Source organism: Pteronotus mesoamericanus, unplaced genomic scaffold (genome assembly GCF_021234165.1).
Source record: "Pteronotus mesoamericanus isolate MK-2021 breed Mesoamerican mustached bat unplaced genomic scaffold, CSHL_Meso_final scaffold_533, whole genome shotgun sequence".
In the NCBI taxonomy this organism is placed as follows: Eukaryota; Metazoa; Chordata; class Mammalia; order Chiroptera; family Mormoopidae; genus Pteronotus; species Pteronotus mesoamericanus.
Window position 1 is genome coordinate 1649847 of NW_026555320.1, and position 27850 is coordinate 1677696.

Sequence of the window (27850 nt, forward strand, 5' to 3'; positions counted from 1 at the left end):
ACGGGAGAGAAGAGCAGAGGTGCTGGGGAGATGACCGGGACGAGCAGGCGGAAGCCCGGGGACGGTGGCCGGCACGGGCCATGGGGGCGCCCCGCTGCCGCGCCAGCCCTTGCCCTGGCCAAGAGCCGCCCGTGAGGTCAGGCCCGGCCGTCCCTGCGCTCCATGGCGCCGGGCTCAGGCCTGGCCCCCAGCTGGAGAGGTCGGATCCTGGAGGGCAGTCAGGCCTCGCTGGGTTGGGCATCCAGGAGTAAACGGCCCCTCTGAGCCGCCCTGCTGGCTCCTTCACAGGGATTTCGTGGGGAACTCGGCACTGCCCAGGTGGCAGGGCCCAGGATGCTGCATCTCATGCCTCCTGTGGCCCTCGGGCCTCAACAGGGCCTCCAGAGACGCCCTCCCTTCCGGGGCCTCGGCGGACAGGGCTTGGCGGGCGGCCACAGGTGCGGCGGCTGTCGGTCCGGCCTGGGGGCTGGCGGGACGGTGGGAGGCGCGAGGGCTCTGAGGTCAGGCAGGCATGGCGGGGCGCGGGTCCTGTACCAACCCGTCGTGACCCTCACTACGGTGCCACCACTCACGCGCCATTCGGGCCCCGCGTCTTTCCTGCCCTGCGCACCGTGGAAAATGGCCCGTCAGCTCCGTTCGGAGCGGAGACGCTCTGCCTCAGTGACAGCCCACGTGAGGCTCACACTGCCCATGCCTGGTAACCCGACAACAGGTGGGCGCTGCTTGTGAGGACAAAGTGTCCTCCTCAGACCCCACTGCTGAGTTGCCAAAGCCACACCTGGAGCGGGACTGGACCCTGAGGACCTGGCAGAGTTCGTGTGCCCTCCAAACGCTCACCCAGGACCTTGCTGGTGACCCGTCCAGCCGTGCAGGACATACGACCGGCCCACAGCCCCTCGCCCCACCCTCCGCTCCCTGGCACCCACTAGCTCGCCCTTCTCCTCGCTGGCATGTGCCAGAACCATGCCAGTCACGACAGCGGGGAGACACGGAGCTGTGGACGGAGCCGTGCCCCCTCCGTGCCTGTGTTTACGCCCCACCCCCCCATGCAGTGGTGTTCAGACACGGGCCTTTGGAGGATGAGCCAGATGAGGTCACGAGGGAGTCAGTGCCCTTCTAAGAGACTCCAGGGAGGCTGCTTCTCTCTTTGCGTGTGAGCACACGAGGAGGAGACCCCGCATCAGGAACGAACTGGCCGGCCCCTCGACCTGGCCTTCCCAGCTCCGGAGCTGTGAGGGGGGCACGGGACTGTTCGGGTGGCTGGGGCGGAGCTGCTGCCCCCCGGGCCAGGCCCAACTGGACAGAGCCGGGCAGGGGCAGGGCCGGGGAGGACCCCGGACGCCATCTGCCTCGCAGCCTCACGACTCCTGAGAAACCACCACGGCAGGACAACGCCCAGGACGTCGGTACACGCAGAAAGAGCACCACTTCTGAAAGACAGGGACTTGGGAAAGGGGGCCCATCGAGGGAAAAACCAGTAGAAACAGGATGTTTCTGCTGAAGACGTCTGTCTCACAGACTGCGCGTGCGTGCGAAGGGTCTGGCTCGGCAGGCGGCCTCTCTTAAATTTTTGAGTGTATTAAAATTCTTATTTCTTCTTTTTATTCGCGTTTTAAATTTCATGTATTTATTTTCTTCAGCACCTGCATTTCCCCTCAGAATCTGTGTGATTTCCTGGTTGGAGTTCCTCCCCCATTTACACATTTACGTGGGATACTTCTCAACAGAAAGAATTTATCTACAATCTTAACGTAAACTGGTGACCAAGCAGTTAAAAATCAACCACCATAGAAAACAAATTAATAAACAGTCTCCACATCCTAGCCAGAAAGTTAGAAACGAATTTCTGCGAGACTGGCATAAGTGACCTTTGAATCGAGTGCTTTGTTAAGGACACGGAACAAACACTCCTCCCCGGGCAGGGCTGCTCTCCCCGGACGCGCCTCCGGGCCGCAGTGCTCTCCCCGCCCGCGTGGGCGCAGGCGCGGGGTCTGGCTGGGCGGCCACTGCGCCCACAGGGCTGCTCTCTTTCAGGAGGAGAGGCCTGGGCCTCCGCTGTTGCTGCCCGGGCGGTCTGAGGGCTTGCAGGAGGTCTAATAAAGTGGGGCCCCCCCACCCCGAGTGGGAGGGGGACCCTGACGCATACTCACTTGTCCAGTCCTCTTCAAAGCAGTGCAGGAAGTGGAATCCCACCATGATGAGGGCGTGCAAGGAGATGAGCGCTATGTACATCTGCAACGGGAAATGGGAGGGCAGCGCAGGTGCAGAGTGAGGGCGCCCCCCCCCCCCACAGGCACACTCAGTAGGGGCGGGGCGAGGGGTGGAGGTAGCGGAGGAAGGCTGACCCGCCGAGGGCCGCAAGAGGCATCCTTGTGGTTCCCCCACTGGTCCCCGCCCCCAGCCCGGGTCTGGGCTGAGCGGCCTTTCACGGGAAGTGTGTGGACAAGGACAGAGACAAGGGCCCACCCCCGGGTGTGGCCTGGGCGCCAGGGGCTGGGGCTGCCCGGGGCGCTGTGGGTCTGCCAGGGGAGGGCAGGGCGCCGTGGCCAGCAGCCCCTCCAGCTCTCACTCTGAACACAGCCCCCCACCCGCAGGCCTCGCCAGGACTACCGGCCTCAGCTACCCCGCTGCACCCTGGGGACAGGGGGCATAGGGCACGGCCTCGTGCACAGCTGACTGACCGGAGTTGACCCTCCAGCCACTCGAGCGAAGGCCTGAGGAACAGGCAGGCCCTCGCAGGGCCAAGGAGAACCGGCGGGAAGGCAGAGGGCAGCCGGGCGCCGTGCCAGGGACTTACTGTAAACAGGACGAAGTACTTCTGGTTGTTCTCGCCCACACAGTTGTTGACCCAGGGACAGTGGTGGTCCATCTTCCGGATGCACCGCTTGCACACACTGCAACGGCCCACACGGCAGGGTCAGGTGGGCCTGGCCATGGTCGGAGGGCTGCAGGGAGCGCAGACGCTCCAGCCCCGCTCCTCGCGGTGGCCTCCTGCCAGCGGTGTGCCGCAGGGGGCTGGAGGCGGCCAGGGCCCCCAGGGCACCGCCATCCACCCCGGGCTCTCATGTGACACGGACACGGGGTGGGACTGACGCGGCCGCTCTCCTGCTGTGACACTGAGCTGAGAATGCATGTGCTTTACGGAGAGGACAGAATGAAGGAGCAGTTTCAAATGCCTGACAGGATGAGACGGACCGAGAAAACAGCTGCTCCCAATTCCCCAGACAGACCAAACACTAGAGGCTGCCCGGGGCTTCACAGGCGGGGGAGCAGCCCAGCAGGAGCTTCGGGGACGGGGCTGGGTCAAGTGCCCGAAGCCTCAGGGCGGCAGGAAGCCCCCTCCAAGAACCTCTCAGATCTAAGATAACATCCAAAGTAGCCAAAAAAAAAAAAAAAAAAGAAAGAAAAGAAAAGAATAAAGGCACAAAGGTCATTTGAGCTGAAGTGTTGATCAGAGGATCTCATAAATTTGCAAATCACTAACTGGTTATTGGGATCATTCTGGAAGGTTCCAAGCTTATGTGAAAGCAAATGCCCTGCCCACCCCTTCGTGGACACACAAGGTCATCATATGAAACAAGAGCACCATGAAAGCAACCACTTCCCAAAGCTCATGTCTAGAGAGACCCACTTGCCAACAGATAGGTTCACCAAAATTGTTCTCTTTTCAATTCATTAAAATAGATTCCTTAACATCTATCTTGGGGGCATTATTTGTTTGAAACAGTTGGAAATGCTAAAAATAAGAGCTCGGAAATAGTACAGTTAGATTTCTTCTTTGAAAGTCGCTGAGCTGACACCAGCGTTTCTCCCCACTCCCCGTGTCTCAGGTACCGGCCGTGCGCAGCGGTGGTGGCGGGCAGCCCCTCCAGGAAGGGCTGGCCAGGGCCCCGCTGAGCGCCAGTCACTGGCGGACAGGGTGGGAAGGCGCGGGAGGCCCCACTGCGGGCCGCTGAGACCTGTGACCCGGAGCTGCGGGGCCCACCCCCACCCTGGGAGGAGGGCGGCCTTTTCGAAGCCTGGCGTGAGCTTTGGCGGCAAGGCAGACCTGGGTCTGCTGAGCCACCCGGCTGCCCGCCCACCGACAGGGAGTGAGTCCTGACTAGAGACTAGAGACGAGGCGGGAACAGGCGTGGCCTGGCTCGGCCAAGCGCTGGAGCCAGCCCGGTCTCCTCCCTGTTCTTCTCTACAACCCCGAAGGGTCTTGCCAACACACCTGAAAGGGACGCATCTCGGGGAGGGTGGCCCCACTACTGAGCTCCCGGGGCCAGGGGTGCAGGCGAGAACGGGGGGAACAGAAGGGTCGTGGGCAAGTAGAGAGCCAGGCGCCAGCAGCCCCATTATTCTCACTCTCTCTTTGTCTCTGTTACTAATTAAAGAATATGCATGAATAACATACAAGGGGCGGGCAAAGAGAGGGTTACTTTTGCAAGTACACAAAATAGTTTATTTTTTGTTATTATTTATGAATTATTGTATCATTGAGTCAATTGGTGACACTTGTTCCCAGTACAAACGTTTGAAGTGCAGACAAGGGGACAGGAGACTGAGCTCCCCGCACCCCAGGCCCCAGGCGCTGGGTCCCACACCCCCCGCGGAGCCACCTGCGGGGCCCATTTCTTGCTTGTCCTTCCCGGGACAATCAGCTCTGGGGGTTCTGGGCCCCTCCCTGTGTGGGGAGCAGACTGCTGAGGGGACCCACCTCCCAGCTCGAGGCTCTTGAGCACTGTCTCTTCCGCTGCACTTATTTCTAAGAGGCTTTTGAGTGGGTGCTCCGGGGCCCCGCCTGCTCAGCAGAAGGAGGGTGCGCACTGGCCGGACGCCCTCAGGAAGCTGCCGAGGACTGACCCACCCTCTCTTGGCAGACCCATCCTCTGTTCTCCCAGCCTCTCTGGGGGGACCAGGCGTGCCCCCGGGAAGCTGACCCTCACAAAGGCCTACGTCTCACCAGGGAGCCAAATCAGAGAACTACTCATCCTTCCGGTAGCAGGGAAAAGGGGGCCTAGCCCACTGAGAGCTGCAGAACTTGGCTCAGGACTTCGGTCAAGATGGCGGCACAGACACACATGGCTCGCCTCTTCCCACAGCCACATCAAAATCACAACTAAAATACAGAACCACCATCACTCAGAACCGTCAGAAATTGAGTTGAATGCAAGCCTGACAGCTACGGGATTAAAGAGACCACCCAGACTTGCAGGAGGTGCACAGATGTGGAATAGGCTGGTCCCTCACCCATGGGTGGTGGATGAAAATTTGGAAGGGATATCTTGGGAGTGAGGACTCCCAGCCCCCACACCAGGACCCCCAGCTCAGGGTCACAATGCCAGGTAGGTAAGTATCCACAACTTCTGGCTGCAAAAACCAGCAGGGACTGAGTTGGTGGAAGAAACTGCTGGAGCCCCAACAGTTCATTATTACCAAACCGTTATTGTATGAAATGTTAGAGGAATTTATTTAAGAAAAAGAACAAAACTGTGAACAATAAAATGGCAAAGTACGTATCTATCAGAAATTCAATCTAAAAAACAAACTCAGCAAACAAGAGCAGAGGCAGAACCACAGATATGGAGAGCGTTTTGATGGTGGTCAGAGAGGAGAGGGGTGGGGGAAGGGGAGAAGAGGTGAGGGGAGTCAGAAGGACAAGTAGGCAGTTACAGAGCAGCCACGGGGACGTAAAGTGCGGCGTAAGAAACGGAGGAGCCGAAGAACTTACTATGCAGGACCCAGGGACCGGAACAACGGTGGGGGATGCCCTGAGGCAGTGGGCGGGCTGCCGGGTGGAGGGGGGCGAAGGCGCGAAGGGGGAAAAATCAGGACAACTGTAATAGCACAGTCAATAAACTAATTTAAAACAACACCACCACAACAACGACCCCTAGCTTCTGAACCAGCCTCTGCAGAATTAGTCCTGATGTCCCTGAGGCTTGAGATAATGTGTGTAAATAAAATGCTTGAGAAACAATACTGAAGCCACATAAACTTTATCAGTGTCATAGCATGAGAAAGGCAGAACAAGACCCCGGAAGGCGCCCAAGCGGTCCCCGACGGGCCGGCCTCAGCGTGTGTGCACGCGTGCGTGCGGCGGTGAGCAGGGGTGTGAGGCCTTGCCAGAGCCAGAGGTCTCCACCCCCTCATGCAAGAACCTAACATACACCTAGCGCCGCCCCGTCCACCCGACCGCAGACCGCCCCCTTCTGCAGGACTTCGCCTGCTTCCATGGTCCTCAGCACCAGGGAAAAGCAGCCAGGGTTCCAGAGTGTACTCCTCAGCAGGAAGGCCCCCCGCACACCACCAGGCGGGGAAGAATGCCTACAGCCCCAAGTTCAGAGAGTGCTTGTGGGGCCACCAGAGCTCAGAGAACGGAGTTTTAAATTCCACGGACTCCCCTGGGAGGAGAGGGACCAAACAGCTGGGCCCAAGCGCCTTGCCTGAGCAGGCAAGACTGGCACTGCCTTCCTCTAACCACGCAGCAGGCCTCCTGGCTTGGCCAGTCGCGAACCCAGCTCTGCCGGGCGTGCTGGGATTCCACTTATCCAAAGCTGTGGGTCCCCAGATGGCATGGGCCACTGCAAGCTGCCACAAAGGAGCAGTTGTCAGCACACACTTCCTGAGTCAGGGATCCTCCCTCGAGATCATCGGAATCAGCAGCTCTTGTTTTGCTCAGGCTGATTTGTTGGCTAGCACTCAAGAACACCTCCCTCGGATCATCCCAGGGAGAGAGGCGAGGAGGCGGGGAGAAAATGCCAAGCCAGGAAGGCAGCCCAGGGCTTGGGGAAGAAAGAGGAAGCCACTCGCCCCTTGAGCCCTAAGTCCTTACTCAGGGAGTCACTCCTATAGCAAAGCTAGCTCCGAGAGCAACCGTGAGGCCGGAAACCAGGTGACAGACAAGGGGATGGTGGGCCGGGTGCCCGGGGCACAGCAGGTGCTCAGGGGCCGACCATGGCACAGCAATGCTGGAGGCTGCCTGCTCTCCTCCGAGACAGAAATGCCCCTTGTCCACCCACAAACACACACCAGTCTGAGAAAGGGACCAACTGACATGTCTGTGGTTCCGTAACAGTAACATGTGATTTTTAGCTAGATATCCTCTAAGAAATCTGAAAACCAAACGGGAAGAATCACCGCATATGAGATGGGGCAGTGGCTTTTTGGCTGAATTCTATAATGTCATAACTTCTCAAAGTTCCGTTTCAGAGAAAAGCCTTCAGTCGAAGATGACGCCTGCATTTCCCTGTAAAATTTAAGAGAGCAGGGCCCACCCCTTAAAAGGGTCAAATACTCGACGTTCACAGAATGGTGTTCTAAAGTTTTTTCTCAGGTGCCCTTCCTAAAGTAACAAAGCTGTGAGGCAGGAAGGGCAGAAATCTCCTGGGTTTTATAGACGAGGAAACAAGGCGCAGAGTCAAGGGCCTGCCCAGTGTCTGCGTCAGGCGCGGCAGAGCCGAGTTTCCGCACCGGTGTCCTGAGCCCAGAGCCCAGAGCCCAGAGCCCAGAGCCTACACCCTTTCCAATCTGGTGAGCTCACAGGGGTCTGGGTGGGAGACCCTCAGGGGTCCCTTGGCGCCCAGAGCAGGCGGTTGCAGCCTGTTGCTGGCGGCACCATGGGGAGCGAGTGCGTGCATGCGGAATGACCGTCCCTGAGGTCTCCCACGGGTGAGCCCCGGGGCGCGTACCTGCAGTGATGCGCTCGGTCGGGCTTGATGCTGCAGCACTTGGGACACTTGTACACCACCTGGCCGGGCTTCAGCTGTAAACTCTCGATGAATTCTTTAGTGGCATTTCCTTTGGGCACTGCCCCCTGTGAGGGAGAGGACAGCGTCAGTCCGGCGTGAGGGACAGGACATTCCACTGTGGACACACTCATTTCAAAGCAGCAGCTGTGCGCACCCCGACACGTGGACTCGGTGCTCAGGATGACACCAACACCCGCGAATATCTACTGACCATTTTCCCGAGGAAATGCCAAAAGGTGACATGTGGGCGGTTGTCATATTATTCTGCGTACCCTCTGCAGTGTCTGAAGGGGTTCAGTAAAAATCTTTCTAACAGTTCAAAAATGAAGTAGAAAAAAAAAAAAATCTGGCCTGCAGAATGCAGTCAGGTGCCAGAAAAGCCTGTGACAGAAAGGTTAAAGCAAACAAACTTTGGGGGGCAGGGACCACACAGTATGCCAAGGCTATTTAAGATACTGTTTTACATTAAATACACCGTAGAGGTCCACAGCTACTGGCGTGGGAAACGCCCAGGACAGACGGTTACAGGGAAAAGTGGACTTTCAAACAGCGTTCGAATACGCGCTCATTGTGGTAAAGATTTTATAGACATAAATAAAAAGACGAAGACATGGGAAAGTATTAATGGCTACCTCACTCATATACTAGAATCACAGGAATGTCTTATTTTTTTGACGATACTTCAAAAACGATCTACTATGAACATGTGGCTTTTGCAGTTAAAAAAAACCATTAAATATACAAGCAAAAAAAAAAAAATATATATATACCTCAGGGGGCAGCCACCTACAAAGTAAGGAACACGACCCGCTCTCCTGAAGCGTGAAGCCCAAATGCTGTGAGCCAGCAGGGGCGCCTGCGGCGGAGGCAAGCGGGGCGGGCGGGGAGGCCGGCTCAGCGGGACGGCGGGCCCGGCCACCCGTGGGCGCTGGCCCAGGCGGAGGAGAAGGTCCTACGAAAGCCCAAAGGGCCAGAAGTAGACTAACAAACAAAAAAGCCCAAAACACTAAGCTGTACACCGGAAACCAATACAAAATAAAATGGAAAGTGCAACAGAATTCTGCCACATTCTGTGAAGATACAATCTACTAAGTGTATGAAATGGAGAAGTAAGTGGAAATCTCTGGGTTAAAGGGCGGAGCATAATTACAGAGAGACGGCCTTACTTCTCCTTCTCCTCAAGGGCGTAAGTAACTGAGTTTAGCCCTGGCCAGGCGGCTTGGCTGGAGCGCTGTCCAGCACCGCAAAGCACCGTGGGCCCAGTCCCCAGCCGGGGCGCGCGTGGCAGGCAACCCTCACGTCCATGTTTGTCTTTCTCTCTCCCCCACCCCTAACATCAATAAACATATCCTTGAGAGAAGATTAAAAAATGAAGTTAATATTTAAAAAAAGGAATTGAGTTTAGACAACTGTATGACCTTTTACAGATCTTCAAGCCACAAAACTGTAACTAGAAGTCACTGTTGTCACCTGAACACAGGGAAAACATCATTCCCGAGGGAGGTGAGCAATGGGACTCAGTTTCCTACATGAAAACCCAGCCTGGCGCCCCACCCACAGGCAGCTTTTCAGGTCCCGGCCACCAGAACTTGCTGTGAACCTCGGGAGGCCCCCCATAAAGGGCTAGGGAAGGCGGGGCCCCTCCCCTGCAGAGGGCAACCGTGCCCGCCGTGGGAGACCTCAGGGACGGTCATTCCGCAGGTCGGCCCCTCCAGGGCGACTGCGCCTGTGTGCGTGTCCTGGCAGGCTCGCTCCCTCCCGTCATCCGGCCTGTGACCCAGCTGCCAGGGCAGGGGGGCGGGGAGCCGCGGGGCCGCCCCAGCACTGAGGAGCCTGTGACACATGCACATCCCATCGCTGCCTCAGAAAGTCTTTCTATTTCCTTCTCCTTCTCCCCCTTCTCCTCCTCCTCCTTAAAGGATATGCCCTTTTGGACCTATCTCCACAGATTTCAGAACTTCCTGTTACTGGTTCATGGGAAGGAATTTTGTTCTGTGCAATCGGGACCGAAGGCAGGCAGTGGAGGTCCTGCGGAGCTGTATGTCAACGCTGCCACGCTCACTGGCATTACTGAGAAACACCCCTCCCCTCCCCCATTCTTACACGTCTCACCGGGATGTCTGGAAGCTTCCGTGACCGCAGCCTAGCGGACCAAAACTTAACTGATTTTTCCCTCCTAATTTCCGAAATCATAGTTGTTCCTGATTTTAAAAAATATACGGATGAGAAAATTAAAAGGGAAAAACCCACCCATTCGTTCTGTCACCTAAAGAAAAGCACTGTTAGCATTTTGAAGCGTATTCTTCTGGTCTAGTCTCTGTGCACACAGGAAGCTAAAAACACTTCTAGAAATCTATAGATCCATAAAAATGCTCACAGGCTTCTAAAATATTTACCTGGCCCCTCCGCGGCGTGCACCTCGGGAAGGGCGGGAGAACACGGCTGGCTCCGTCGCCGGCCCCTCAGCGCCGGCCCCTCAGCGGCTGCCCAAGCCTCCAGCACCTCCGCGGCCCCACCCGCGTCTACCTGAGGGAAAGCGGAGGCTGCCCGCGACCCCCCGCTAGTCCTCCCTCCCCGCCCTTCGGTGCCCACCATCTTGGAGGACGGGGGTCCCAGCTCATCCCGGCCCTCCCCTGGCCCACCCCTCCCTTCCCGCCAGTCCTGCTGTGGACGGCGTGCAGTTCCCCAAAAGCCCCGTGCTCCCCAGGCCCTGCGGCCACTGCTCCTGCCTTCTTCCCCAGGACCCGGGCCGCGCCGCCCAAAGCCACCTCACAGCCTTTGCGCGATAGCCTGTACTTGTCTTACAGCAGCTACCAGTGAATTACGCCGCAGCCTCTCCTCCGTGACCGGAAACCCCTGGAGGACAGTGGCTTTCGCCTCGCAGCCCGACTTCCCAGGGCCCGGCAGGGAGCCTGTAGTCAATGACTCCATGGTGAACAACAGCGACGATACAACCACCATTTACATTCACAGTGCCAAGTGCTTTACTGTATTTTGCCAGTTAATTCTGACAATAACTGTGGGAGGCAGAGACTATATCCCTCATTTTACGCACAAGGCGACTAAAGCAGAGAAGTTAAGCAAGTTCCCAAGGTCACATAGCTAACAAGGGGCAGGACCAGGATTCAGGCCATATCTGGGATGTAAGGAAAACGTACGAAGGACAGAGCGGAAAGCAAGAAGGACACAGCAGGAAGCCGTGGACACAGGTTCCAGAGAAACACCGATGCTTCTGTCGTAGGCAGGCAGACGCGAGCGGAGCAGGCACTGTGGGCCTAGCACAGAAGGTCAGTCACCAGGGCAGAGAGCCCGGGGCGCCCAGTGACGCACGGAGCTGGGAAGGCCAGGACCTCGTCCCAGGTGACCCTTCCTCCCCTCGCTTATCGCTGGTCCTGTGGTTTGGACCCCTGACCCTTCATATGGCTGGTAATACGGGCTGGACCCCTGCGTTTCCCTCCCTAAAGATAACATCCAGGCCTCAGTCACGTTTCAGCTGCAGGCCCGAAAAGCAGCACAACCAGACGCATGAAGCCACAGCTGCCTCAGGACCAGCTGTCCTGACTGGTGGCCCCTGGCGCTGACCAATCAGTGGGGACCAGGACCCAGAAAGAGCTCCCCTGGGGGACTGATGAGTCGTCTGCTGAGACCCTCCCAAGACCCCCCTAAGATTCCCACCTTCGAGAGAGAACCCTCAGGACGCAGGCTTCTGGGGAGCAGGCGGGGGCCTTTCCTGGCCCCTTCCTCCCGCACAGGTGCGCGTCTCCTAATTGCGCGGGGCCCCGCGAGACCCGCAGCTAGGGGAGCGGCGGGCAGCGGCAGCTCGTCCCGAGCTAACTGTCCCCCACACCCCTCCTCGGACCTCCCAGGGACTGGGCAGCCGCCGCCCTCCGCTGCGGTCGCCTTCCTGCTGAGCCCTCCGCCCTAGTGTCACCTCGCTTGGCTGCACTTTTGTCTCGACTGAAGTCTTCCTTCAGGAAGACTGGGACCCAGGTCTCACTGTCTCGCCCGCTACAGCTCCAAGGACTCGCCTTCCCACTCCCATGGAGCAACAAGGAGGAAACGCGCAGGAGTTGTCCGGCCCGGGGGCCGAGGCTCGTGCACGCCTGCGGCTCCAAGCGGACGCCCTCACGCCTGGCGGAACGTGGCGGCCAGCCCTGCGCCTGTGCCACAGGCCACCGGCCTCCTCCACAGAAAGGCAGGAGGCAGGAAGCCCCCAAGTGGTCACTCTCCGCTCCCTGGAGCCAGAAGGGTTTCTCATTCGGCACTTATGAGCTGCTCAGCGGCAGGGGTGAGGGGCTGCCTGGCGTGAGAGGGCGTGACCGCCCTGCTCGAGGGGCCCCCGGGCGGCCCCCGGCCCGCGCAGGCCCTGCCGTGCGGACCCGCCTCTGGGCAGGGCGGTGCGGCCCTTCCCTGGCCGTACCTGGTCCCTGGCCTACGACCCAGCAGCCCCATTCCCCTTCCCTGCTCCCACAGTCTGACATCGCGCTGCCTGCGACCAGCCCCAGGGAACGCCTGGCACCTGATTTCCACACAGTGTGTGCTCAACCAGGTCGCCCGGAGAGAGGCTCCAGAAAGGGACGCCAGCTGCAGGTCGGGTGAGCCCCGACCCTTCCACAGGTGGTTTTGGCAGCTGAAAGGACGATCAGCAGCCTGCGGCGGTGTAAGGTCCTCGTGTGAAGTCTGTCTACAGCCAGGTGTCACTGGGTGGGGCTCCCAGGGAGGGAGGGGCCGTGGCGGCAGAAAGACGCACATCCTTTTCCTTGGCAATGTGGTCACATTGAATTTACAGTCCTCTTTTCCTCAAATCTAGGATTTGAGAGAACTTACAATGAGGTTAAATTATTGGGTCCTGAGAATGGAGGGGCAAGAAGTCCCTGGTCACTGGATCCACACAACCGCTGCGAGGGCGCAGGGCGGGGCCTGAGCTGCCAGCAGTCAGGACGCAAAGAAACGAGCTCCGCCCTCCGCTTCCGGCACCTGCGGGGACACAGACACTGTCCCAGACCTGCCTCCTCACGGGGCCCCTTTAGGCGTCCGGAGGGAGCTCTCAGGACGCAGAACAAGAATGTGCTTGTGACTGGAGAAGACCTGGTGACGCAGGGGGAGGTGGAGGGCTGCCGGGGTGAGGGTCTCCGGGTTCGGGGTGGCTGGGCCAGGGGGCCAGGCTGGACTTCTAAGCATCGGCGGCGGCGTCTCGGGAACACGGAAGGCAAGCTCCGTAGATGACGTTACACAACCTCAGAGCCAGCAAGGAGGGGCCGCCTGACATCAAACACCAGCCTCACTCAAGCTGCTGCCCACGCGTGGCTCAGGCCACCGCCCGGCCGGCCCACCTGCCGAGTGAGCCCTCTGTCCGCCTCTTCAAAGGCCTATCCCTCTTCTCCCATTTCTCAGATGGGAGTTTCACTGTCAGGGGGTTGGTAAGACATGTGTGAGTCACTTCCTGCTTCCCTTTTCTGCTCGAGTTTTGCGTGGACGCATTTACTAAATGACCGCTAAATGGTCCAGAAAGTACTGTGGCTGCAACTGTTTTGCTGCTATATTTGGAATAAGAATTTCAAAGCCGGAGGTGGTACAGTAACTATTTGGGGAAGACTGTAAGATACCTTTTTTTCCTCCTAGTAATACTAACGAACCAATATAATATACAATGTATACATTGCCATAGGTTATTTATAACCTAAGATGTAACTTTTCGTGAAAGTTACAGGCAACAGTAAATTCTTGAGATACAAAACATTGTAACCCTAGTAGGGAACTTAGAACCCTGCAGAGAGCCTTTCTGAAAGCAGAACCCCCCACCGTGCCCCCTTCCCGCCGCATTGATGGGGAACCCCTAACTGATCCGCTTTCTGTGGGAGATCTGGGCTCCCCGCAAGGGGCCCCAGGGTCCCAGCTACAGCTCCACCTCCCCTGTTTACACACCGGGTTTTGCATAAGATGTCACATGCTGGGCTGGGGATCCGGGATGGAGACCTGCAGGTGGGGACCCGCAGGTGCGGGCAGGGCAGGGAGGGCCTGAGACGAGCCTGAGGCTTGTCTGCAGGATATGCTTTGACACGCTCCCTTTACAATGGTAGATATTCGACAGATGCTTCATATTTTTGCTCAGTTTTCTTTGGGGCCACCAGCAAAGCACACCCACGGGAAGCTGGCGGGAGCCGGGGATACAGCCCAGCGCTGAGTGGCACACCTCAGTGGGGACCACTGTGCCCCGCACCCAACTGCAAGGGGCCAGACTAAGGAGGCCCTGGAGACAGTGTGAGGGCAGCAGGGAGCCTCCCCGCTCCCCACCTGACGCCCAGTTCCCTGATTCACCTGCCTTCTGGAAACCAATGACCTCTGCCCCCTCCACCAGCCCCGACCCGGCCTCTCCGCTTACATGTAATATATGCACAGTTCGACCAGAACAAAAGCCTTGATTTCTCTCTAAAATCTATCCTCCCCTGACTCTCCCCATTCAATAAATGGCCCCACCAATCACTATCCGCCCCCGCCCCCAGCCCCCAGCTAAGAAGGCTCTGGAAGGCAGGCTCTTTGATCCCCTTCCAGTCCGTCAGCTCTTCTCAATGGTGGTTGGCAGACCTGGCTGAACCTGAGGGACCCCTGGGAGCTTTAAAGGAGTCCCAGTACGCAGGGCCCCGCCCCAGCCAATTAGAGCAGACTCTCCCGGGGCAGGGCCTGGGCATTAGCACAGTTTAAAAGCTCCCCAAGGGAGTCTACCGTACAGCCAGGCTTGAAAATTAGTGCCGTACAGTACACCCTGAACCCAACAGCTTCCCTCCGGCTTCGGGGCCCCCACCTTGGCCTGAGCCACACGTCTGGCGTGGACCACACGATACCTCTCCTCTCCCTCCGTTCGCCTGTCCCCCTCACACCCATCCCAAGCACGGAGCCTGGTCACACCGTGCCTTTCTGACGGCTTCCCACTGCATTCCGAACACGGACCAGGGGCCCCAGAGGGCCCACAGGCCCTGCAGGATGGGGCTTCCGCAGCCCGTCCCCCTCGACTGGGCCCTCGCGCCCACTCAGCACGCCTCGGCCCCTGGCCCGAGTTCCGCTTCTCCAGCGCGCTCCTCCCCCCTCCTGAAGGGTCTGCCCTCGGACCGTCCATGGCCTGGCCTGCAACTCCATGTCCCTCAGGCCTCAGCTCAAGTGGCACTGCCTCGCCGAGGCGTTCGGACTGCCCTGACCGAAAGCGGTCCCCTTCACCCCATAAAGGCCACCACGTCGCCCCGGTCGCACTCACTGTCCTTTCAGCACCCACCGCGTCACGCTGCCACGGCCTGACCCCCAGCGTGAGGAAGAGCTGCGGGGCGGCCGGGGCTGCGTCTGTCCTGCTCACAGCTGCGTCCGCTGCGCAGCACGGAACCTCCCGCCCAGTAAACACGCCCCACACTTTGTTCATCCTCAGTGTCCCCGGGCCCACCCTCACCGCTGCCACAGTGAGGCCTGTGAAATGACAGTCTGATCTCCTGTCACCCTTTTGTGTAACACCTGCAGGGGCTCCAGGCTGCCCCTCAGCCTGCAACACCCGCCTGCTGCGCAGGCACTCCACCCGCCGGGCCAGACCAGACCCCTCTCCTCCCAAGTCCCCGCCATTCGACACAACACGCGGGGCCCAGAGGAGCCGCACCCCTGCGTTCCTGCGTCTCTGCGCGCGCTGCCCCTCTGCCGGGGACGCTGCGTCTCCCTGCCCCGCGGCCTCCACCTCCCCAGCTCGCCGACGCTGCCCTGGTAAGAGCTGGCCTGCGCTCCCCCTCCTCCCAGCCACCCCGCCCAGGTGCCCAGGTCAGTCGGCGTCCCCTCCCTGGCTCTTCTGCACCCGCCTGTGCTGCCTTTCGCCACAGCCTTTATCACGCGGGACCACCTTCCCTAGTTGGGGGGCACCGAGAAGGCAGGAGCCGTGGCCTGGGGCTTAACAGAAACTAAATTGTATGGTGAGCAGAACACTGTCCTTGAGCTCTGTATCCCCGATAACAAGGGCCTCATACAAACTTCAGAATAAACCTCTACTGGTGACCAGTATGACCAAGAAAGAGCAGCCGGGAAAGCTCTTTCACACCCTTGTGCTTTGGGACACTCCGGCTCTAAGCACACACTTCACGTCCTTCAGGTGCCCGCTGTCCGATGATCCCACGAGCGGCACCCACGCAGGGCGCCCTGGGCCCCCGCCCGCCGGAGGGCGTCTCCCCAGACACGTGCAGGAGAGGAGGCAGTCTGGACCGGCGGCGACACGCCATCGAGCCGGGAAAGCCGCCTTCCCTCGGGACGGATTAACAATCCACCGCCTGAACCAGCAAAAAATGGAGCCCTTTGAGACGGGAACTCGCTCTTCACTGAGCTTTCCCCGGGGCTGGCCACTGAAATCTGTGTGGCGCTGCCCCTGTGATTAGCAGAGCTTCTCCTTTCTTAATTCAAACACACTCGTCCCAAGTACTGAACACAATTAAGACACAGGAGGTCTTTATCAAATAACACACTCTTGCTTTTCCCATACACGATAACGAACAGGAACAGAGGATCTAATGCCAGGGTACTTGACATTCAATAGCCACTTGCACAGCTCAGTATGTTTAGCTAAGTCACCGGGTGGAATGCCACCGCTTTACCCACTGACCTTCACCAGGAGGCCCCTGCTGCGGCCCCAACAAGCTTGTCCAGCTTTTCAGGGAAGGATGAGCCTCGCCCAAAGGGGAGGCCATTCCCGTGCAGAATCTTCAAACGGGATATGGCTTTGCTCAAGCCCATCCGGCTCCAGGCCTCTCTTTGCTGCGAAGGCCCGTCCTGACCCATCGCCCAGCAGGCCTTCCGCTCCTCACCTGGCTCCAGGCCTCACGGTTCTTTCTCACTAGAGACCAGGCTTCGCCTAGACCATCCCCTCCCCCTCCCCAGCAGGTTCCACTGACGCACACACCCACGTGCACGCCGCAGACGCTGTTTCCTCGGCGCGGCAGGAGTCCCCTCCCCCACCCCGGGCCTGGCCCTCCTGCTCTCCACATCCCTGAGGGCGGGGGGACATGCAGGCTGTGGCCATGCCAGGGCCAGAGGAGGAGAGTGTGGGCTGGTCAAAACAGGCCCAGACATACTCACGGGGTCCGTCAGCATGGCCCGGCAGTGGGAGGCCAGGGCCAAGAAGGCCAGCAGGTTGAACAGAATTCCATTGATGATGCTGTACACGTAGTCCCGGGACGGAATCAGCATGACAAAGAGGACCACAAACTCCGCGTAGAGGACCAGAAACCAGGTGACGATGGCACAGGCGATGCCGCAGCCGTCGCGGATAAACCACATGGTTCCCGCAGGGCCGGGGTAGGGAGGCGGGACGCACTTCTCCGGCTGGAGGTACTCTGGCTTCCGCTCAATGTCTCGAAAGTGGTGGGTTGGGATGAGCATCATAAGCTATTCTGTCCATACTGGCATCTGGAAGAGAGAAGGCCCAGGAACTTGGTGTTGTCTTGTCACCAAGCAGATCTGACAAAATGACCTTCCCACGGTGGACCTCCTGCAGAAAAGCTGCCTGAACCTCAGTTCGTTTAAAATGCGAGTCCTTCCCCCTACACTTGAGCGTTAACTGAGACTTTGTGAAGTAGGGCCACTGTGGCCAAAGAGGGTCACGTGACAGGTAACAACAGGGAGCCTTCAAAGGGCAAACGCCTTGCCCAAGGGCAGCCGGAACAGCAGCAGCGCACACGCTCCAACGCAGGGGCAGACTAGAGCCGGGTCTCCTCGTCTACCAGGGGTCGACGGGCCAGGCAGTGTCCCAGTGGGTGTGTTCACCTTGGGACCTAGAAGACACAGGGCCATGGGGGCAGGGCACCCAGCCCACTGGGAAAGCTGCCTTCAGCAGAAGCGCCACCGCCTCCACACCAGCGACAAACCCGGAGACCAAGGCAGTTCGGGGTGAACAGGGATGGGCAGAGGGAAAGTGGTACCCAGGGCTCGCCCTAAGCTGCCCCTGTTAAGATATTCTGACTTCCTGGACTGCACGAGCCCGTGATAAAGGCAAAACACCCTCGAGGATGGGGACATTCTTGAAACAAGCCAGGATTTTTTTAAGCCCATGGCCAAAATGGCGTCTCTTCCAGGGATAAGAGACTGAGTTCTGTTCTTGAGGTTGAAAGGACAAAGTGTAGGAATGTTGAACACTGCATCCAAAGATGTTCCCCCACTGCCTGGCTTTAGTCTCCTCGGCTGTGAAAACACCACACTCCAGGCCCCTCCTATCCCCCCCCCACCACCGCCGTTTCTTCCTCTTAAACTCTACGGCCTATTGTACCACTAACCAGGTTTCTCAGTTAGAAACTATGATGGCTCAAGTTCACCTCCACACCTCCAGAGGTAAGTGCCATGGAAAAGCTACCTGTAGCCTTTAAAAAAAAAAAAAAATCTATTTATTTATTTATTCTTAGAGAGAGGGGAAGGGAGGGAGAAAAAGAGGGAGAGAAACATCGACGTGTGGTTGCCTCTTGAGGGCCCCCTACTTGGGACCTGGCCCATAACCCAGGCGTGTGCCCTGACTGGGAATCAAACCAGTGATGCTTTGGTTCGCAGGCTGGCACTCAATCTGCCAATCCACACCAGACAGGGCATACATAAAATCATTTTTTTTTTTAAAGGAAAAGGAAAACAAAACACAGATAGAGCATTTAGACTGAGTACAGTGCAGTCATGGGTAGGGTGTGTCCAGAAAGCTGAGAGGGCAGAGCAGTAACTACTAGTCAAAATGACACATTCTAGAGTCAAAAGATGCACATACTAATCATAAAAGAATAAGGTCAGGGCCTCCTCTCCCAGGGTGGCACCGAATCAATGGTTCAAAGGCAGTTAAAACATGTACTGTGTATCTGTCCAAAGACACATCGACTCAGCATGCACTCTGAGTGACTAACACATGCTACGCGCCCTGTGTTGGGAGCTGGGGAGCAAGAAGCCATGACACATACAGAGTAGCCACCCCAGGCAGAGGAAAAGCGGAGGGTCCCCATGCCTGCCAACCAGAATTTCCTAATGAAGCAACCTGTGATCTCCACGAGACAGTGGTAATTAGTGTTGCCGGTGGCAACCCAGAGGCATCAAAAGATGCAGGGACAGCTTGTGAAGCGCCAAACAGGACAGCAGATCATACACCAGGGACGTCTGGACCTTGACCTATGCCCAGTAAATTCTAAAATTCTAAACTCTATGCAAACAAAACCAAACAAATGAAAGATGAAATCCCACAATGATTCAAAAGCCGACCAAACGAAGCCCCACATTTCGACAACCTCCAGATGCAACCAGTGTCCTGGCTTTGCGGGCGGCCATACATGTTTGTATGGCACCTATGTTCTCGCAATTACTATTTAAGCTCTAAATCAATAACGTTTTATTAGTCTACGGCTATGCCATTTGACTACGTATTGTCTCTGTCTGCTTCTGCGTCATAATGGTGGAGTTGAGGAGTTCTGATGCAGACGGCTGACCGGCCAGCCCAAAGTGTTTTACTCCCCAGCACCTTACAGGAGCCTGCTGATCCTGGCTGAGGCAGCTGTGACCTGCCAAGTACAGGGTGGGGCAAAAGCAGACTTAAAGCTGTTCATATGGAAAATAATACAATAAATAAGTAATCATACAAGAATAATCTCTGTTTCGGGTACTCACAACTGTAAACCTACTTTTGCCCCACCCCATAAGTAGGAGGGATCCTCCCCAACTCCTGCTTCCCTGCAGAACAGCTCAGTGTGAGGCACAGTCAGTTAGCGCGCACATCAGCCTACCCACCCAGGTGGCCGCATAACCTCCTGTCTCCTGCAGCCTAAGGGTCACCTCCCCATGACCTGTGTGCTCCATCAAACTGCTCTTCGATGACTATAAATGGTGTGGTTTTCAGAAATGGAGGCTCGCTGAAAATAAATTTTAGAGCAACACTCATGTTTAGATACTTCCGGTGATTAAATTATGCTCACTGCACATTCAGAGCAGATGACTGTGTTCTGTCCCCCGATAGCTGCCCATTCTCAGCTGCAGACCTGGCCATGGCCCGACTAGAGTTCTGTCTCACATACATGGTTTTGCTGAGGAACAGGCCCTTCCACAGCAGTAAATCTCCCAGGTAACTGGTTACTTCCTGCCTTAAGCACAATACCCATCCATTTCTTTGGAAGGATGAAGAGTTATTACCAGGAACATCAATTACTGGAGCGTGTTAGGTAACTGTGTCCTCAGGGGGAACAGGGACTCACTGGGCTCACACACCGCACGCCCACTGGCCTGTTCAGACCATTATAATTGCGGCACCTCCTTCCTTGGTTCTTTGTTTCCTTCCTCCATTCCTGGCCGCTGCCATTTCTGTGCCTACGGCTGCCATCCTCCCCACATACCCTCTACTTACTTCGCTAATTGGCTGCCGGCTGGAAAAGCAGTAAGATGAAACCTTGTTAGACCTGTTTGTACAAGAAGGGGACTCATTTTAGGCGGCAGGCCTTAGGCCACACCCTCCACGCCTTCCCACCATTTGGTGTGGGCTGGGGGCCGTCTTTTCTTAGCCCAGTGCCTGGCACACAGTAGCCACATACCATGTGTGTTCACTGTGCAGACACATGAGTCGTGCGTGAGCTCTGTGACCCCCAGGCCCACCTCATGGAGGTCTTGCCTGCTCGCTCCCAGGGCCGCGGCCATATTCTGGGTGGCGGGAGCGCACGGAACAGGGTCCCGATGCAGGTGGGCTGTGACTCTTGTGGCTCTTACTCAGGTGCCCAGAATGCGCCACCCTTGAACAAGGGGGACCAAGAAGTGTATGGGGGAGCCCTGTTTTCCCATTGTCCCCCACTGGTGACTGAGAACCTGTGGCCTGGAAAAGCGCCAGCCAGGGACACACTGAGCGGTAAACTGAAGGACGCATTCCTACCCACACTTTACAGTTTCGAAATGTCCCAGTCAAAACCAAGCAGAGCACACTGCTGTAAAAACATTTACTTAACCCGCAGGTCCCCAAAGGCAATGGCAGTAGCTTTCCAGTAAGGATTTGCTTCTTAAATTAGCCAAATGAAAATCTGAGACATATCAGGGGGAAAAACTCATCTTGAAACAAATGGTACACATTCCCTTTCCTTTGCCCCTAACAACAGAAAAGGCAAATGTTCACCTCTTTTCCTTTTCTGTTTTGAATCAGGACAACGCCAGTCCCTGGGGTGCTTCTCTGCCCATGACCCCCTCCCCGCGGAGTCCTTGCTCAGGACTGGCTGCTCAGGCCTCTGGGGCAGGCACACAAGGGGGCGGGCACGTCCCAGAACCCACAATACCCCACTTGCCAGCCCCCATAACCCTCAGAGGGGCAGCCTCTTCCGGTCCCCTTTGTCCCACCCCCAGGGGGCGCGCGTACAACGTGTGTGCTCCGCCTGCCTGCTCAGGCCCCGCCATCCCTCTCTCCCAGCTCCCAACCTGGTAGGACCAGTCTTCTTCGCTCTTTCCCTACTAACCTGCAAGTCCCACTTGTTTAGCTGGTATCTGCTCAAATCAGTATTTCTTCAGTGAATGGATATGTAAATCAGACAGACACACCCTACAATAATCCTAACACATAAGTTTCTATAGAGTAGCACAGCAAAGAGGCAAAGGGTACCTCCCAAAACAAATAACTGCCCCCTCAAACCCGGAAGCTAGATAAATAGGCTTTTTCAGGGCCAGGGCTCCGGAAGGGGCGGGATGTCCGCGGAGTGGGGCGCCAGGCGGACGTGCAGGCCTCTGTGAAATGCCTGCACACAGGCTGGTCTGAGCAACTTAGAAGCAGGTGCAATTATTTTCCTCTGGCTTAGAGAATAAGGGTCATACAAATCTCAAAAAATAAATAAATAAAATTTAAAAAAAATAGAGAGATATTTACTGGGTCCCTCCAGGTAGGAACCACGTAATTGAAACTCAACTTCGTTAACTCCTTAGTGGGTGTCAGAACGTCAGCATGGCAGCAGGAACCCTTCCACAGGAGGCTTCTAACATGAGCCAGCGCTTGTTTCAGGTGAATAGTTACCATTCTGATAAATCTAGGATTATGTCAGATTGTTGGTGGGGGCTGGTGTCCTCCTGAGCTTGTCCTAAACATGGGATTCTCACCTAAACTAATTTTTACTAGTCAACTCAGTAAATAGTCACTTGAAAAGTCCACTGGAAGACGGGGGCGTCTTTGCTGATATTTCTATCATAATTCTCGATTGAAATTCATCCTAATGAGTATATCAGTGACCTATGCTTCAAATCTTACATTCTTAAGAATATGGTATTTGCTGCTTTTTAGAACTCCTCCCTGTTCAGAATAATAGACTTAAAGTATCAAAGTTCTCACAGGCCAGCCACACAACTTCAAAGATGAATCAATGGGCAGTGCCCTGCAAGCTTCAGAAACAAATCTGATCAAGTAGAAAATTAATTTATTAGGGCTACAATTAGCTTCATTCAATTTGTGTAAGAATCACGGGCCTATACATTTTACACCCATTTTAGATGATTCTCAGAAAAAGAAAGAATGAACCCTGAATCACTATGTTTGAAATGTTTCTCTCTCTCTCTGTCTCTCTCTCTCACACACACACACCCCGCGGCACGCCCCCCCCCCCCCCCCATGAATCACTAAACTTTTTTCAAAAGGTGTGGCTGCCTGAGAGGTGTGGCCGCTGGAGAGGCGCCAGTCCTCTGCACACCCGGCCCCCCACTCCCACGCCCCCCCCCCCCCCGTCAGTCTTCCCCCTCCCCACCCTGCAGCTGCCAGCCCAGCGAGGGAGGGAGGTGTCCGCACAGGCAGAGAGCGCTGGCCTCTCCTCTGAGGGCTTCACCCGCGAGTGCACATTGCTCTCCCTCCCGCCTCCTGTCTGTCATGCTTCACCTCCAACAGAAAACTCTGAAAAGTAAAATACTGAGCCCCAAAACCAAACTCTGTGCACATTCAAGTTCCTTGAAGGAACCAGGAAGCAGGAGGTGAAATCTGCCTTCTTGCCTCAGAACTGGCCACCTTCTCATAAAGCCCCGTCTGTACACATCCAGACTCCTAACAATGGGCCTTCCTTGCAGAAGGACCTGTGGGATTGGGGCAGGCCAGGAGTTCCTACGCACGCCGCACCTGGCTACCGCCTCCCAGCTTTCCAGAACTATGAAAAAACACACACACCCACGTAGAGGATGACGCAACAAGTGCCACAAATGCTGGGGACCCGCAGAAACTACCACTCATTTGGGTAACACATTCCACTTTCCCTTTTTATGGAGGTGCTTTGTCATATGTTGCAACAACGAGAAAAATTAATGAGACAACTTTCAAACAGGACCACGCATAAGATTAACTGGTAAAAAAAAAATAACTGAGTCAGAATTTTAGAGTGGAAAGGAACCTCAAAGACCAAGTAGTAGATTTTAGTCAAACTCTTGTTTTACAGAAGAGAAAATCAAAGTCCATTTGAGATTTTATCTAATGTTTCGCACAAAACATGCAGTGCTGTCCGGGGTAATGGGGATAGGCCTCCAGCGTGAACGGAGTGCCTACAAGGCTGTGGACTCAAGGAGTTCGTTTTAATTCTTACAACCACCCAGCACGGCTACTTTCATTCACTGTGTAGATGGATAAAGTGAGGTGCAGGGCTTTTGGTTAATACTCTCAAGGTCGCACAAAGTGAAGGGTGGTAAAGCCAGGATGCAAATCTAGCTCTGCTTCCCCGCAGACCACATCTGAGCCCAGCATATGGCTGTCTGCCTGTCTGTCTTTCTCTCAAGACAGGGACAGGAGGAATGACTGAGCAGGAAGCAGGAGTTCTACGTCCCACTCCCTCACACACATGCGATGGCCTTGAGGAGAAGCCCCCTCACCTTAGCTCTGCCTTCACCTCTCAAGTCAGTGGGAAGAACCAGATCTCTAAGCTGTGACCCTTTTTCAAAACCCAAGAAATGGACTCGAAGCAGACTTTCCTTCCACTAGCTACTGGGAGCCTATAATGCCTATTCTTTTGGACCATATTTCCACTAGGCTAGCTGACTTCTAAACTCTTCTCCAGCCTGTTGTAGAGATGGATTAAAAAAAAGAAGCTCAAGGAGTCAACTGATCTTCCATGAAACGTTTAGCAAAGGGTCGACCTTCCTCTGTGGGTCTGACAAATGGTATCTACTAGTTGCTTCCAGCGCCATCTCTTGCATTAACTCCTCCTTCCGGGGAGTCTACAACCCAGCAGGACAATTTTTACAAAGGCAATAGCATACTATTGACCTAGCTACCCAGTTAGTATTCGTCAATGAGCGAATGCATGGGACCCTCTGCAATCAGGGGCGTGGCGCCACCTGACACTGAGCTGCTTTCGGGCCTCTGTTAGGGTAGCTCCCGAGAGGAGCATTTTGCTCGGCTGCTGCCACAGTACAGGGTGTGCTGACCGCGCGCTGCCTGCTGGCCACTGGGCCGTCTGCCAGAACCGCCTCATCCTGCCTGATCCTCACGTCCTCTCTATCTTATAGGTATGAACCCCGAGTTCCCCACCCCCTTTAAAGATGAAGGAAATTGAGGCATGGAAAGATTTAGCCCCGGCTGATGTGGCTCAGTGGACAGAGCGCTGGCCTGCAAAACAAAGGGTCGCCGGTTCAATTCCCAGTCAGGGCACATGCCTGGGTTGTGGGCCAGGTCTCCAGTACAGGGTGCATGAGAGGCAACCACACATTGATGTTTCTCTACCTCTTTTTCTCTATCCCTTCCTCCTCTCTAAAAATAAGTAAGTAAATAAATCTAGGGGAAAAAAAAGATTTGTGCAAGTTCATACTTCTAAGGAACAGTGAGAGGGGATACACTCCCCATGCCCGCTCTCATTTTAGAGCCTACTTTTGGCCCAATAACTAGAAAACAAAAGAGGAAGGAGCGCAGATGGTTCCACCAGCAACTGTGGGTTACTTACAGTTTGGCTCTCTCGTCTCCCCATGGTTATGAAGAGATGGCAGTATCGGTGGGCCTCGTGCGGCAAATTCACAGGCCACAGGCCTGAGCTTCTGTATTTTGCGCTCTAAGGTGGGGCCCTGGCTGAACCACCAGCCAGCATTTAGAAGACTGATCCTAACTTAAGTCAGGAAGCAGGAGGGCTGTGACGCTTTAGCCAGGCGTCACACCAAGACTGTCCCTTTTAGAATCTGCTTCTGCTAGGGGACACTTCATGTGGGGCTGAGCGGCGGCGCACTGCGTCTTCTGAGAGCAAGCCCACCCATGCTAGGCAGAGACCAGTCAGCAAAGGTGCCCACCCAAGGGTGTTAAAAATGGCACCCAACCCCATGCTGGGCCATGTGCAGACATGCAGCCACTGTGACATCACCCAGGCAAAGCTTGATGGGTGTTTTTTTTTTTTTTTTTCTCCTTAGGGACTAAAAGCAAAAGGGCTTAGAAGGTTCTGAAGAGCTAGAAATGAGAATGAGAGAACCAGTTATTGTAACTGTACCAGGTTTTGAGGAGGGATACTATTTGAACAAACAATGGATCAAGGAGGAAGGTAAAGTTACTTGAGACAAACTGCAATGGAAACAGGGCTGTGCCAAACTGTGGGGTGCAGCGAAAGCGGCTCCAAGAGGGAGGTTCATGGCGATAAACTCCTATACTAAGAGGCCAGGAAGATTCCATTCCAAATAAACCTCGCTCTATGCCTTAGGGAAGTAGAACACACTGAGCCCAAAGTTAGGAGAAGAAAGGAAATAATAAAAATCAGAGCAAAGATAATAGGAAAGAAAAAAATAATAAAAACAAACCAACTAAGGGTTGGTTCTTTGAAAGATAAACAAAGTTTTCAATCCCTTAGCTAGACTATCAAGGAAAAAAGAGCAAGGACCCAGATCAACAAAATTATAAATAAAAAAAGGAGACATCATAATGAATACCAGAGAAATTCAAAAGGTCCTAAGAGGCTGCCATGAACAACTATATGCCAACAAACTGGACAACCAAGAAGAAACAGAAGCCTAAATGACACCTAAATCACAAGAAACAAAATAAAAAATAATAAGTAATACTACATCAAACTAAACAGATTCTGCATAGCAACAGAAACTATCAACAAAGAGAAAAGACAACCTATGGAATGGGAAAAATGTATTTATAAACCGTATCTCATAAGGGGTTAAATAGCCAACGTATATAAAAAGACTCATACAACTCAAGAGCAAAAAAACAAATAATCCAATTAAAAAAAGGACAAAGGACTTTCATCAACATTTCTCCAAGGAAGATATATGAAAGGCTAATAGTAACACGTACATGAAAAGATGCTCAACATCAATAGTCACAAGGGAAAAGCAAACGAAACCACAATGAGATATCACCTCACACTTCTTAGAATGTCCATCCTCAAAAAGAGGTAAGAAGTGTTGGTGTCAAAAGAGAAAAAGGGAGCCTTGCATGCTGCTGGCGGGACTGTAAACTGGTACGGCCGCTGTGGAAAACAATATGGAAGGTCCTGAAAAAATTGAAAATAGAAACACGACGTGGTACAGCAGCATTACTTGCAATAGCCAAGACATGAAACATCCTGTCTACTGACGGATGGGGCCGTGAGTTACACACGGCCCTGAGAAAACACAAAATGGAATATTATTCAGCCATAAAAAATGAGGACATCCTACTATTTGTAACAACAGGAATGGAACCTGAAGGCATTACGCTAACTGAAATAAGTCAGAGAAAGAAAAATATTGTATGATCTCACTGATATATGGAATCGTAACAAATCAAACCCAAATGTGCAGAAAAAGAGATGAGACTTGGCGGTTACCAGAGGTGGAGGGTAGGAGGAGAGGCAATTAGAGGAAGGTGGTCAAAAGGTACAAACTTTATTATAAGCTCAATAAGAGGAAAATAACACACACTGTATCTCTCTGGTGAGCTACGACGACTCTCGCTAACACCGCTGTAAGAGAAGCAGGAAAGCTGTTAACACAGTAAATCCTGTCAGTTCTCCTCACAAGGTAGAGATTGCTTCCCCTTTCCCTTCCTCTGCTTTTTACTGTATGTCTAGAAGACGGGTGTCCTGAACCTACGGTGATAATCATCGCGCAATATAGGTAAATCCAACCGTTGGGCTGTTTGCCTTAAACCCATATAGTGATGTAGGGCAACTATTTCTTAGTAAAACTGGAAAAAAAGAGGGGAAGCCATTTTGCCTCCAGGTCTCTGCTGATCCCACTCACCCCAGGCACTGGAGGTGGCAGTGCCAGAGCGGGGCCTTGGGGGAGCCTGGGACTAAGGAGACAAGGCTCAGCGTGTGCTGGGCTCCCGCCCACCAGGCAAGGTGCTCCCTGGCGTCTGCTCGAGGGCTTTGAAGCCACAAGGGATGCTGGTGCCGCACAGAATGAAGACAGCCTGGAGTTGGGAGGCCAAAACTCCACTCCCAGGCCTCTGGGCCATTAGCTTCATGGTTTGGGGCAACACAGTCACTCCTTGGGCGTCGGTGTCCTCATCTATGAAACAAGAGGGGAGACTGAGCCATCTCCTTCTCTGGGGCTGAGATTCCGATGCCTCCGTTATCTGGAACAAACCGAACGTTTCCTTTGATAGTTCCTTGGATGTTTATATTTTTATAAAAAGCGTCCCTTAAGTTCCTTTTCCCATTCTTTGTTAACATTGAAAAAGGAACCCACCAATAAGTGTTAGCAATTTTTCTGAGCATGTTCAGTTTTTTCAATCAAATATGCCATTTGGTTTTATTCATTCATTTCTTTTTTCAGAGCGGAAAAAGCACTATAAAAATACATCACATGTTATAAAGTGGTAAAAGAGAGAAGCCTTAAAATCCAAAGTTAAACATGACTATTTTTCAATGTTAAAATATTTGTGTATCTAGGATCTGTCCCAGGTTTCACAACCTGGTAGGATATGTACTTTAGGGTGTAATGAAGCTTAGAGAGGTTAACTGACTTCCTCAAATTCACAAAGCAAGTTGGCGGCAACATCCAACTCACTGGGACTCCCAACAGTCTTTCCTGTCTTCCTTTTTTTAAAAAATGTTTTTATTCATTTTTTTTCTTAGAAAGAGAGAGAGAGAAACATCAATTTGTTGTCACACTTATTTATGCATTCATTGGATGATTTTTGTATGTGCCTTGACCAGGGATCGAACCTGAAACCTTGGAGTATC

General features: G+C 54.6%; 1 protein-coding gene across 3 annotated transcripts in view; it reads right to left on the reverse strand.

The window, feature by feature from the left end:
- The window catches only part of ZDHHC3 (zinc finger DHHC-type palmitoyltransferase 3), a 43043-nt gene that overhangs the window by 10790 nt on the left and 4403 nt on the right, over positions 1 to 27850 (reverse strand). For 2 of the 3 annotated variants that reach the window (XM_054594509.1, XM_054594511.1), the window contains exons 2-5: positions 16830 to 17159; positions 7677 to 7801; positions 2798 to 2894; positions 2151 to 2232 (exon numbers count right to left, since the gene is read on the reverse strand). In XM_054594509.1, the coding sequence (XP_054450484.1) occupies positions 2151 to 2232; positions 2798 to 2894; positions 7677 to 7801; positions 16830 to 17135 (610 nt within the window). In that variant the 5' untranslated portion in view covers positions 17136 to 17159. Of the gene's footprint in view, positions 1 to 2150; positions 2233 to 2797; positions 2895 to 7676; positions 7802 to 16829; positions 17160 to 21196; positions 21363 to 27850 lie in introns of those variants that run through there. The other variant, XM_054594510.1, reaches the window with a different exon arrangement.